The 13,219-nt window shown below is 36.4% G+C and overlaps 1 protein-coding gene across 1 annotated transcript in view; it reads left to right on the top strand.

Annotated features, from left to right (window-relative positions):
* The window catches only part of Rab1 (RAS oncogene family member Rab1), a 117,772-nt gene that overhangs the window by 61,283 nt on the left and 43,270 nt on the right, over nucleotides 1-13,219 (top strand). Inside the window, exon 3 of the mRNA XM_090400582.1 lies at nucleotides 4,420-4,467. Within this exon, the coding sequence (XP_090256708.1) occupies nucleotides 4,420-4,467 (48 nt within the window). The remainder of the gene's footprint in view (nucleotides 1-4,419; nucleotides 4,468-13,219) is intronic.

Below are 13,219 nucleotides of genomic sequence, written 5' to 3' on the forward strand. Positions count from 1 at the left end.
CATCTTTGTCCAGTCTGGATACAAAAACATTTTCTTGGTAGCACTCCTCTCATTGTTTTTGATGTCTTGTGCTCCAATGCCGACTCCTGTTTTCATCATTCAATTATTATTATTATACATGCACCTCCATGGAGTCTGAAGACTCAACTTGGAGACCCAATCTATCCACACAATCTATCACCTCTCCTTGAACCCATTAATAGACAAAATACAACTGACTCTCAACCCATTCCACTCATTCACCACTCTCCAAGCAAAAAAATCTAGTCCTCACACCTCTATTGACTGCACCTTTATTCACCTTCCAGGGATGATCCCTTGTTCTGGTCTCTCTAGCCAAGTGCTGAAACATTTCCCTTGCATCTGTCCAGATAAAACCCTTTAAGCAACTTAAATGTTTCTTTCATATCCCATCTTTTTCTCATGTCAACCTACTTCTGTAATCCACACACACCTTCAATCTATCCTCATAGGGAGCATTTCACAGGTCACTCGCTTCTGAATCCTCTCCACTGCTTCCTCATCCTCCAAAAAACACGGGAGGGGGGGGGGGACCAGACTTGAATCTTCATGTGGGCATATCAAGGCCTTAAAAGGAAGAATAGCTTCCTTATCTCTACTTGTTGATGTGTTCTTCAATAGCCAAGTAATCTTAGGGGAAACCTTAGAGTTAATGTTTAAAGGATATATTGCTGTCTACCACCACCCTTAAATTTCTAGCTTCATCTATTTCCTGGAGTACAGTGCAATCAATGTGATACATGGCTTGTAATCTATTTATTCCAAAATGCATAACTTTACATTTCTTGACATTAAACTGACACCCGTTATTGTCCTGCAAGCTCTCCACATAGCCTTGATTAAACTATTACTCTACCTAATTTCGCATCATCAGCAAACAACTGAATATTTCTTTTCAAATTATTTTCTATATCATTTATGTACAAATTAAGCAGCAGTGGTCTCAGCATTGAACCTTGTGCATGTTACTAGTCATGTTTTTGCCTTGATTCTGCTCCTCTATATACCACTTTTTGATATCCATCAAGCAGCCATCCTCTTAACCACTGTCATATCCATCCCCATTTGTTTGATTTGCATAACATAGAGTTCCATGTGGCATTCTGTCAAATGCCTTTGCAAAATCATCATATAGCCATTTATCCCTTTATCCAACTTAGCTGTTAGTAAATTGCTGAAGCATGACTGACCCTTCACAAAGCCATATTGACCCTCATACAGTATCATGTTTTTATCTACCCATTCTTGAATTCTCTTTTTTTACCAATTTTTCTAGTACTTTTGCCACTATGCCTATGACACTGATTGGTCTAATTTACTACTGCAGTCTTAGAACCTCATTTATGTAAAGAAATTATTTTGCCCTCTTTCCATTCCCTTGGAACTCTACTAGAGCTGAGATTTAAAGGATTGCCAGTTTCTTTGCACATTCTTGCAAAACCCTAGCTGATATCCCATCTAATCCCATAGCTTTATATACACTGAGATTCTGCAATAAGAAACTTCAGTTCATCACCTCTGTTCTCACATTAGTGTTTGTCAATAGGTTAAAGCACTAACCTCACTAGTAAGATATCTTGCAAATTAGTCACTCAGCAACTTAGTGCCTTAGAAGACCAAAATATTGACAATATTAATTCACATTAAAAATGAAGATATTAGGAACTTGACACTGCCATTGATGCCATTTAATTCCATAATTTTATTTTATCTGCTAACTATTTTATCTGCTTCTGTGTCCTCATGACCATCATCACTCATTATGGTTAATCTTCCATAGTCACTCTTCCTCTTACTTGCCACATAACAAAAGAACTCTTTGGCATTTCCTTTGGCCTGCATGGCTAGATTCTTCTCATAATCTGATTTTGCCTTCTCTGCCATGCTGGTCATCACCTTTCTTGCCTAAGCCTTGTATTGTTCATGAATTTGCTGGCATCTTTCTCTTTATGTACCCTCCACAGCATTTTCTTTTGCAGGTTGTGCTTAATGATATTACTCATCCATCTAACTCCTACCTGATCACCCCTCCTTACCCTAGGTATATAATTTAATTCTGCTTCCTCTAGATGATCCTTAACTATATCCCATGCACTACTAACATCCTTACCCTGCAGTGTTTTATGCTATGGTACAAATAGCTTTTTTCTGAGTAGGTCATACTCACCTGCCTTGTAGTTCCACAAATACTCCTTTATAGAATTATTCTTCATGTTTTACAATCTCCCAAGTCAAGACTGTCCAATTGTAGGCAGTGTTATCACCCTAGTTATGGATAGCTCTTCTGATCCTATGACCAGATCTAATACTCTCCCACCCCTAGTCCCCGTCACCACATGCTGCCTTAAGTAATTATCTCTTCGGTGTATAAATTCTATTTCCTTCCTACCATGTGATCTTTCTTCCTTCCAGTCTGTCTCCATGGTTGAAGTCCTCCATAATAATCACTCGACCTGTACTCATTGCACTAATTGCCTGATCTTATATTAGGTATCCTCAAGGGGTTTATAGAATACTATGATTATAAATAATAAATTACAATTAATAAATTAAAGATTAGAAATATAGGATTAGTGTATGATCGTTTTGTTATTGACCTCCAATCAACAATTTTCTTTCAAATGTTATCAGGACTCTAATATTGGAATCTTATATTTCTCTCTTTGAAGGTAGTTATGAATGCATCAAATCAGGATCATGATCTTCCTCTGTATCTTTTCCTACCATATTAGCATCAGATACATTTTCCCTAACCGTTTCTCTCTTTCTGTTTAAGTGACCTTACCACTTTAGATTACTAGTTTAAGTGACTATACTGCCTTAGATTAGCACCATTAATGTCAGTGGTGCTAATCTAAGGTAGTCTGGTCACTTAAAGAAGAATGATTAGGAAAATGTGTTTGCCAAGATTGCAGGAAAAGACACGAAGGCATCGAGATCTTGATTTTGATGCCTTGAATCAAATTTGATGCCTTAGAAGACCAAAATATTGACAATATTTGTCACATTAAAAATGAAGATATTAGGAACTTGACACTGCCATTGATATCATTTAATTCCATAATTTTTTTTTTCAGATCTCTTATATCTGTGGTCTTTGATCAAATTTCATTTCTAAGCTGGTTCTCAGATTAGTAAACTGAAATTAATTTAAACGATTAGCATACAAGACTTTGAATGTTTTTGCTAATTTCTCTCAACCCATAAACATTTATTCAGCTTGATCACCAACATATTAGTTTTATCTCATGTTAAGTTTCAAAAATCAACTCCATTGAGAATTTCATTTTTCATGCAAATTTGCTACAGCTATAAAAAAAAACCAGCTTGTTCCAAGTTTCTCTTCCTTAGTTTTTCTTAGCATCTGATATATGCTTTTTCAGTTTTATCTCGCCTCACCCTCCCCAGCATTTTGTTGACACTATCTTTCTTTTGTCACTTTTTTGTTTTTCATTAGTAATTATTCTACAGCTTGGAGATTGCCTATTCCCAACCTGTTGTGAAAAATATTTTCTATTAAATTACTATTCTCTTGCTCTCATTTGAATTCTTTCTGAAGTGGTGAACCTAGTAACAGTTTATATTGCCTAGAATCCTTTGTGCTATTAAATAATTCTGTACATCAGATTCTTGCACTCTGGTCAACAGGTCTTGCTTTGTAATCTTGGACAGATTCCATGGATAAGCTCAAAGAAATTCAAATGGTTGTGCTAATGTTTCAAAATCATTTGATTTTGTTTAATAAAAGGCATATTAAGTTCACTGATCTGTCCTTCTTTGCAGTTGATGCTGGAGTACTATACTACAGTTTTTTTATTTATAATCGGCAGTCTTCAAATCCAATCTGTAATTTTATTGGTATCATTGCATTCCTTTTTAATTTGACAGACTTTGAACTATTCTAGTCAAAACTTGTAGAATGTTTTTCTATAACCCTAAATTCTGATCGCTAAATCTTTTCATTCCTTACCCTTTGTCACATTAAAATTGCAACCATTATCCTTTGAGTCACACATTGATCTTACTACCTGCAGTCTAATACTTCATAGTGTTGTGCTCAACTTAGAGGGTAGTGCTATCTGTTTAAGTGATCAATAGAAATTGATATTCTGTTTGTAGCTCTTACCAGACTTATCAATTTTCAAGTTATATTTTAGAGTATCTATCCAGTGCAGTAACCATGTGCACTGCTTTAAAGTGATGATGATTAAGTAAATGTAAGTAATATTAAAAGTGAAAGATTTTTTGCATATATTTGAAGTCTCGTTGCCTATCAGTTTTTAATTATACAGTTTCAAAATTTCTTAGATGTGTTAATATTTCATTAATTTTGTGTTGCTGTACTTGCATTTGATATTTCTTAGTATAGAAAAAAAATGATTTTTTTTCTTTTGTTAGGATGATACATATACTGAAAGCTATATTAGCACCATTGGAGTGGATTTTGTAAGTATGTTTATGTTTAAAGAATTCATATCAGTTGGATATGTGAAAGATAATTGTACTCTGAATGGAGGGGCAAGGGGAGTTTAGTTATTAGCACTGTTTGCAGATTTGTCATTAGCACATCTAAATTGCCAGTGGAATTACCATGTTTAAAAAATATCAATCAGAATCATTACTTGAAAATTGTTTAAAACATTGCAATACAGCTTACTGTCATAGCAAACTTACAAAAAGTCCTGATTAAAAAATCATAGGCACAGTGTTATGGCTAACTGTTCATTTTAAATTATGAATTTAAAAAATCAGCTGCTTTTTATTCCTCTATAAGAGAGTAGGTGAGTCAATTTTAAATTAAAAATAAGTTCACTAAATTAACTATAGGGAACCTTGCATGCTAGAACATTCCTTGAAGTTTGCTATAGTGAGTATCTATTGTATTTGGATTAAATTTATTGGAAAAAAGATTGCGGGAATTATTTTCAGGTTATTTTTAAAACTTTAGTTCGAACCATTTGCTAGCTTCTAAACACTTGGATAATTTTAAAGACGACTAAAATGATCAAATAGTGAATCTACTGAGTTTGAACTATTGTTTGAAAATAGTCATTTTAGCTTTCTGTGACTATAGAATCCTTCACTTAACCCTTATTCATTTGATTTTTTTATGCCCTTCACACACACACACAAGTTATCCGTATAAGCGTTTTCTCATCAAGCACCCCATAAAAGCATTATCACTTCCAGTAACATTTGGAAACCAAACTTCAAAATAGTTAATTCTTTGCTGATTTTTAAGTGCTTTTTTTACAATGTTATTAATCTGCCTTGCACTGTTTAACTGTGGGGAAACAGAGTAATTGTCAATTGACTTAGTGACTGAGATTGATTTATCCTTTATTCCTTATTAAAATAGATTACAAATTTGGGCAGTATCACTAACATGATAAACTTTGAGTGTTATAATACAAAAATCCATTACATATTGCACCCTGATGAAAAATGTCAAATCACTGATTTGTCAGTATGTTAAAAGTATTCCGTATGAATGCACTTTAATCATGAAAAGCTATGTAAGTTATTCACAGTAATCATTATTGGAAATTGGAACTGTCATTTATCTACTGAAATGCAAGTATATTGCTCTGGAACAGTGTCAGTTATAAGAACCTCCATGTATAAAAAAGAAAAATGGCGTTGGAAAAAGAAAATTGTTGCATTAAGAAAATGAAGATTATTTCTGACTGCAACATATGAATCAAACATTGAAATGCCTGCAGTTTCAGCATCATTACACTGCTTAATAATGTTTGGTGCCATTGAATGAACCATTATGTGAATGTGCGAAACATGCATATCCCACATTTGTAACATAGCAGAGAACTTTCATTTGTTTGACTCTCAGGAAAATGCCAATATTTCAAAATTATGATTATATTGCAAGTTTTTATCAAAGCAGTGCCCTATGAAGCTAATGAAACTTGTAATTTTTTTGCTTGAAGATCCGTATATATCTGATGTAAGGGAAATATATTTAGCATCAACAATCTTCTTTCTAATAATTAAAAACTGGTTATAAATATCTAGAATTATTTCTTCTATAAAGCATTTTCTTTTAGGGAAATTAGCCTTGTAAATCTTTAATTTGAACAGTTGAAAGGTTTTGCATATTTGATTTGGTAGATTTACTTAAGATTTTAATTGTTTGCTTGTTCTCTTGTCTGGTTTGATATTTTCTTGCTGTTTTGTTTTACAAATTCATTGCTCTGCTTGAATTTTACGTGATTAATCACAGATTGTTGACATGCATATTTTTCCTTACCATCCCTGAGATATTTGTGGACATCTTTTCTTCTTCTGCAGCTTCTCCCACTTAAGTGGGGTCACTGTTGATGATGAGTCTCCTCCACATCCTCCTGTCTTGGGCTGTCACCACATCCAAGTTCTTCATCCTCAAGTCCTCTTCTACCAGCTCCCTCCATCTCTTCTTTGGCTGCCCACGCTTCCTCCTTCCTTGCAAATCCATCTGCGTGACCCGTCTTCCCACATATTCGTCCTCCCTCCTCATTACATGACCAAACCATCTCAATCTCAACCTTGCCTCCTGTATCTTCGCTCCTAAGTTCATAACTTTCACTGTTCCCCTTACATGGTCATTTCTTAGATGATCCTTTCTGGTCACACTGCACATCTGCCTAAGCATTCTCATCTCTGCTACTTCCATCCTGCTGATGTTATTTTTCCTCAGGGCCACAGTTTCTATAGCATACGTCATAGCTGGCCTCACTACTGTCCTATAGATTTTCTTTCAGATTAATTGGCACCCTCTTATCGCATAACACTCCCGCCATCTCCCTCCAGTTCCTCCAACCCGCTTGTATCCTGCATCCGACTTCCTTCTCAGCTTCTCCATCTTCTTCCACTATTGAACCTAAATATCTAAAGTCCCTCACCTTCCTGATGACATTTCCTTCCAGCTCCAGATCTGTCTCCTGGCCGCTGCCCACTGTGCAACACATATACTCTGTCTTACTTCTGCTCAGTCTCATACCTCTCTCTTCCAGTACTTTTCTCCATCTTTCCAGTTTAGTTCCTGCTTCTTTTCTGGAATCTGCACACAGCAAGATGTCATCTGCATACAACATTGTCCAAGGCACATCTTCTCTAACCTCCTCGGTCACCACCTCCATCACAATGTTAAACAGAAACAGACTTAATGCTGGCCCTTGATGCAAGCCAACTGTTACTTGAAAACTTTCTTTCAAGTTCGTACCCATCAGGGACAGATGGGTACGAATGCTTGTCTTCACATTTCTGTACATCTCCCGCACCAACCTGACATTTTTCTCCGGAACCTTCTTCTCCCTCAGACACCTCCAGACTTCTTGCCTTGGCACTCTATCGTATGCTTTCTCCAGATCAATAAATGCCAGATGTAGCTCCCATTGTTTCTCTCAACTTTTCCATCATCTGCCATACCCCAAAGATAGCATCTGTTGTTGATCTACCAGGCATGAAGCCAAATTGTTCCTTTGCGATCTCCAACTCCTTCCTCAATCTTCCATCAAGAACCCTTTCTAGGATTTTCATTGTGTGGGACATCAACTTTATTCCTCTGTAATTTTTAGTCTTGTGCATCCTCTTTACCCTTGTAGATGGGGACAAGAGTACTCTCCCTCCGTTCCTCGGGTATATTTTCCTGTTGGAAAACTTTCATGAACAGGTCCCACAGCAGGTCAATTTCCTCTTCCCCCAGTTCCTTCCATGCCTCCACTGGAATCCTGTCAGGGCCCACCGATTTTCCATTCCTCATCCTCTTCATGGCCTCTGTCACTTCCACTCTACTGATGTTCTGCACCATCCCCTCAGAAGGCTTCTCATCTTCTCAGTCCTTGCATTTTCCTCATTCAAAAGTCCCTCAAAGTATATTCTCCATCTGTTATGTCCACATCCATCCATAATACTCTTCCTTCAGCATCTTTGATCTGCCTCACATGTGCTGCTTTATTTCTACATTTTGCTAGTTGGTAAATTTTTCTCTGTCCTTCCTTTGTTTCTAATTGATCATACAGATCTTGATATGCCATGGCCTTCGCCTGTGCCACAACTCTCTTAGCTTCTTGCTTTCTCTCTCTGTACACCTATTTATCCTCTTCCACTCTTGACTCATCCCACTTCTGCTTTGCCTTCCTCTTAGCTGTCAGTGCCACTTGTACATTATTATTCCACCACCAACCCTCCTCCTGCTCTCTAATCTTTCCAGATTAGAGAGCAGGAGGAGGGATGTCTCACCAAGCACCTCAATTGCACAGCTCAGGATTACTTTTGAATTATGTTTCTGCCAAACTTGTACACTTTCCAGTCCATCCAAAATCCTCTCTAACACCCTCTCCCTGAAACGATTCCTCACACTCTCTTCTTTTAAGCGAAACCACTTGTCTTCATCCCATGGCTTCCAGAGGTTCTTATCTTTGATCTTATTTTACAGTCTGTGCACAGCAGTCGGTGTTGCTGTGCCACTTGATCTGTTGGAATTGCTTTACAATTTGTCACAACCTTGAAATGTTTTCTTCTAGTCAAAATGTAGTCAATTTGTGAACTGTTATCACTCCTAAATGTTATCAGATGTTCTTCCCTCTTGTAGAAAAACGAGTTCACAATTCCCAGATCAAACACTACTGCAAAGTCCACAACCCTCTCTCCTTCCTGGTTCATCATTCCCACTCCGTGGCCACCATGCACCCTTTCACAGTCTCTATTCTGTCTCCCTATGTGTCCATTCAAGTCTCCTCCGACAATCATCTCATTTTCTTCCAGTTCCCTCATTTCTTCATCTAATACGTCCCAGAACTAATCTTTCTCCTCTGCAGTACAGCCATTTGTGGACATCTTTTATGCTTACAAATTTGAATCTTCATATATATTGTAAGAGTGTCAAATGATTTTTATTATTCCTTGCCAAAACTGCAATCTTTCAGTATTTTAAGGTGTATAAATAAATTTTAAAACAGCATAATATTAACTTAATAAAATAATAGACAACACCAGATAAATTACCTATATAATAGATGCAATCAGTCTTGGCATGCAGTCATTCAAGATAAACTTTCCCCAATTCATATCATTTGATATGTGACACATGCATGAGGAATTTTTTTTTTTGCATCAGCCAGCTGAATATCAAAACAACTGAATATTTTGCACATATAATTACAACTCAGTTTATAGTGTTACAACTTAGATTACAGGAAAAACAAATGCTCAAATATTAGTGTGTTCCCTCTTGTATATAGAGATAGTCTATGGCTGATAGGCTGCAGTTGGGCTTAAATTAGTGCAGCGATGTTTTTCCTGAACTTAAAATAGCATCCTCAAATTCAATGATTACCATAGACATTTTTTTATTTATTTTTACAAATGTACCAGCTTTCATCCTGGGAACCCTGGTTTCTTTTATCCTGCAAAACAGGCAATGCAAACTATCAAATCCATATGCCCTATCAGGCATAAAAGATTGGCCTCAAGCCCTTAGTTGCATTGACTGTAAATTCAAAACAGGTGTACCAATGTTGGGGGGGGGGGGGAGAATACAAGTTTTCCTCTTTCCCTCACCAATATATCTGAATCATGTAAATATACCATTGCTGTTATTTCATATGAAGTAGAGAAAATATACAAATGGTAATGCCATGGCTTAGTCACATTCAGTTCATTGTCTAGTAGATATGTTGCATGTGGCTATATCTGTTATATGGCCCATGCATATTAGAGATAAATTTTTTAGCATGAGATCTGCTCTCCAATAAGTTGCAGGATAAATGAGTCTTGTATATTTCTTTCTTTTGTATTTGATAAACTGGGAATGTTGAGAATCACATAAGAATAAAGTATGAACAGGATTGTAAGTTATTGCACTTAAGCAGTGAAATGTTTAAATGTGTTATTGTTAATGCCAAGTTATAATGTACTGTATCTCTTAACACGTTCACTGCCAACTACGAGTATACTCGTATGTCGATTTACCGACCTATGTCAAACACAAGTTAACCCTTAATATATTTATCTTAATTTGGATCCTTGGATTCTGAATAAAGCGGAGAGCACGTCTGGGAAGGGAAATAATTTCAAGTAAAATATTTGATATTATATATGTGCCTGAGAAGCCATCTACGAATATACTTGTATGTCAATTACCATCCTCCTATGCCAAACGCGAGTTAATCTGTAGTATAACATGTAATTTGTAAATCAATTTAAAACTAATAAAATCAATAAAAATAAAAACCAATCAATAAAATAAAAAAACTTATTCAAATTAAGAATGGTACATTTTAAAACAATTTTCCACGCACAATGGCGGTTTTTCCTGGCAAACAGGACAATAATGTGTTTCGCGTGTTCGTTTGTTTCGTGTACACACACAGCATGGCTTTGTTGGGTGACTCTTTTTTCTCTTGGTGGTAATATTTCCAAATAATGAAAATCTCGATTCCTCTTGATATTCTCTGATGCTGTGAGCTCATTCATTCCAACAAAAACTGAGATAAATTGATCTCTAAATTTTAATGCTGTCATGGCATTTCCAGTAATCATGTTATAAAATTTATCCGCATTTTGAATGTATACCTCAAAAATGCGTATTGCCAATTTATGGCCATCTAATTGTTTTTCATAAGGTGGAATAGTAAGAAAGCATTTGATCAGAAAGATCAGTGCCTGACATCCCCAAATTATAATCCCTAACGATGTTTAGTTTTAATTGAAATTTACCATTCCGATTTTGCATTTCAACCATTACAAATTTGTGCATATTTGAAATTGAAAGACCTTCTCTCTTATCCTTCCATTTGCTGACCAGGAACTCTTTGCTAGACAAATTCCCCTTTCTTTAGTTTCTTCTGAATATCATCTGGTGGATTGTTTTTCCTATTATTTATCAGCGTTCCACACACGTACGATTTTCTGTCAGTAAGCGATTCCGTCAGAGCTACAGAATTATAAAAATTGTCCATATGCAATACATAACCCCTGTCTAAATATTCTTCCATCAAGTGGAATACAATATCATATGCATTTTCGCTAAAGAGGATTCTGATTTTCCTGTATAAATTTTTATTTTTATCACCAATCCATTCGATTCGCATAGTTCATAGAATTTCACGCCATATTTATGTTTTTTGTTTTTTATGTATTGCCGAAACGCCAGTCTATCACGCCACAACACCATTGATTCATCAATACAAGATTACTCGTAGTTGGCGCATGAGACAAAATTCTGTCTGATAAGCCGGCTACGAGGTTAAGACACAAAAAGGGCTTGTCATGTGGGAACAAACTATGCTTGAGAAGCGTGGCAGCGAACATGTTAACTGTTCTTTGTCATTTGACTTATAATTAGTATCATTTTTTTCACAATAATGTTTGAAAATTATGAACTTTCTTATTCACTGAGCAGCCAATTTATTAGATACTTGTTTGCCTCGGGGGTGCTTAAGGGTCAAAGCTGTATAACTGAGAGGAGACCTCCACATAGCCTTTAAAGGAATGCGGAGAACCGACCAGGGCTTCTGACCTAATGTCCAATCCTCACCTTCTCGTGGTGCACCCTGTTGGGTATCTACTTTGATACTGAACGAACGAGGATGGGCTGGCAATTTGGGATTTAGCCGACCAAATTGTATTCTTATTGGTTAAATCAAAATAAAAAATGATGGTACAACATGACAAAATTTCATGCCGGCTGGGGCGTCGCCCGGTTAAACAAGGCCCCCGTTGTTTTCGCCAGGGAACCAGGGCGAACAGCGAAAAGTCAGCTACTGGAACAAATATGAAAACAAACCCCAACTCAACATCACCAGAGTTAAAGATCGGTACTATCAACATAAGAAGCCTGAATGGCAAAGAAATGGAGCTAGCTGAGGAATTAGATAAGTACCAGATCGACATAATAGGGGTGACTGAAACAAAAAAGACCAAAACTGGTGAGGTCTTTCTGAGCAATAAATACAAAATGTTATATTCAGGCAATGACAATCAAGGAAAAGAAGGAGTAGCCATAGTATTCAACACAAAATACGAGGCTAATCTTCTTGAATGGCAGTCAGTCTCAAGTAGAGTAATGTGGGCAAATATGAGAATGGGGAACTGGACAATGAGACTTATTTGTGCCTATGGTCCCACAGAAGGTTCTACTAAGGTAGAAGTAGAGGAATTTTTTGAGGCTTTAGAAAAAGCAACTGACACAATGAAAAAGGAAAAGTTGGTCCTTGTTGGGGATCTAAATAGTAGAGTAGGAAATGATTGTGAGACATACAAAAATATTTTAGGAAAATTTGGAGAAAAGAGCAAAGCTAATAATAATGGCAAATATCTGTTGGATTTCTGCTCAGGACATGGACTGGTTATTACTAACACCATGTTCCAACATAAAAATGTGCACAAATTCACATGGAGAGAAGAGGCTAGGAATAAGAAAAGTCTCATTGACTATGTTATTGTTGATAGTGATGTTTTCTCCCTGGTGCAGGACACCAGAGTGTACAGAGGATTTGAAATTGGAAGTGATCACTATTTAGTCTTGAGCAGGATAAAATTGAATTTCATATTGAAAAGAATAACATGTAAGAAAGTTTTAAAGCGAATAAAAGTTGAGCAGCTCTCAGATGTGAACTGTAGACTAAAATACAGAAATATTATTGAAAAGAAAATGAAAGAGTTTGAGAACAGGAATCAAACCTTGGAGATTCAGTGGCAAACTCTGAAGGAAACATTGATTGATTCTGCCAGAGAGGCATGTGGTGAGGTTGTGTGCAAGGATAAAAAAAATCAGAACTCCCTGGTGGACACAGGAAGTTAAAGAGGCAGTGAAGGAAAAGAAGAAAGCATATCAAAAGTTCCTGGCAAATAAGTCAGCTTTTACTCTTACAGAATACAGAGACAAATGTAAGAAAGCTAAACAGTGTGTAAAACTGGCTAAACAAAAGTCATGGGAGGACTTTGGCAAGAATATAGAAAATAAATATCAAGAAGGTGGCAAAATATTCTGGAGGTTGTTGAAGAAGCTTAGGAATGGAGGAAAGTGTGCTGTAAAAGGAATTAGAGATGATAAAGGTGAAATGAAAACAGGAGAAAAAGATATCCTTGAAGTATGGAGTAATTACTTTGAAAAACTGCTAAATGAAACAAGCAGTGATGACAGCACAGTGGTAAAAAACACTGACCAGGCATGCAGTCAGGAATACATATCCATACTTGA

Source organism: Typopeltis vanoorti, chromosome 11 (genome assembly GCF_054136105.1).
Source record: "Typopeltis vanoorti isolate ZY-2024b chromosome 11, IOZ_Tvanoo_1.0, whole genome shotgun sequence".
Lineage (NCBI taxonomy): Eukaryota > Metazoa > Arthropoda > Arachnida > Uropygi > Thelyphonidae > Typopeltis > Typopeltis vanoorti.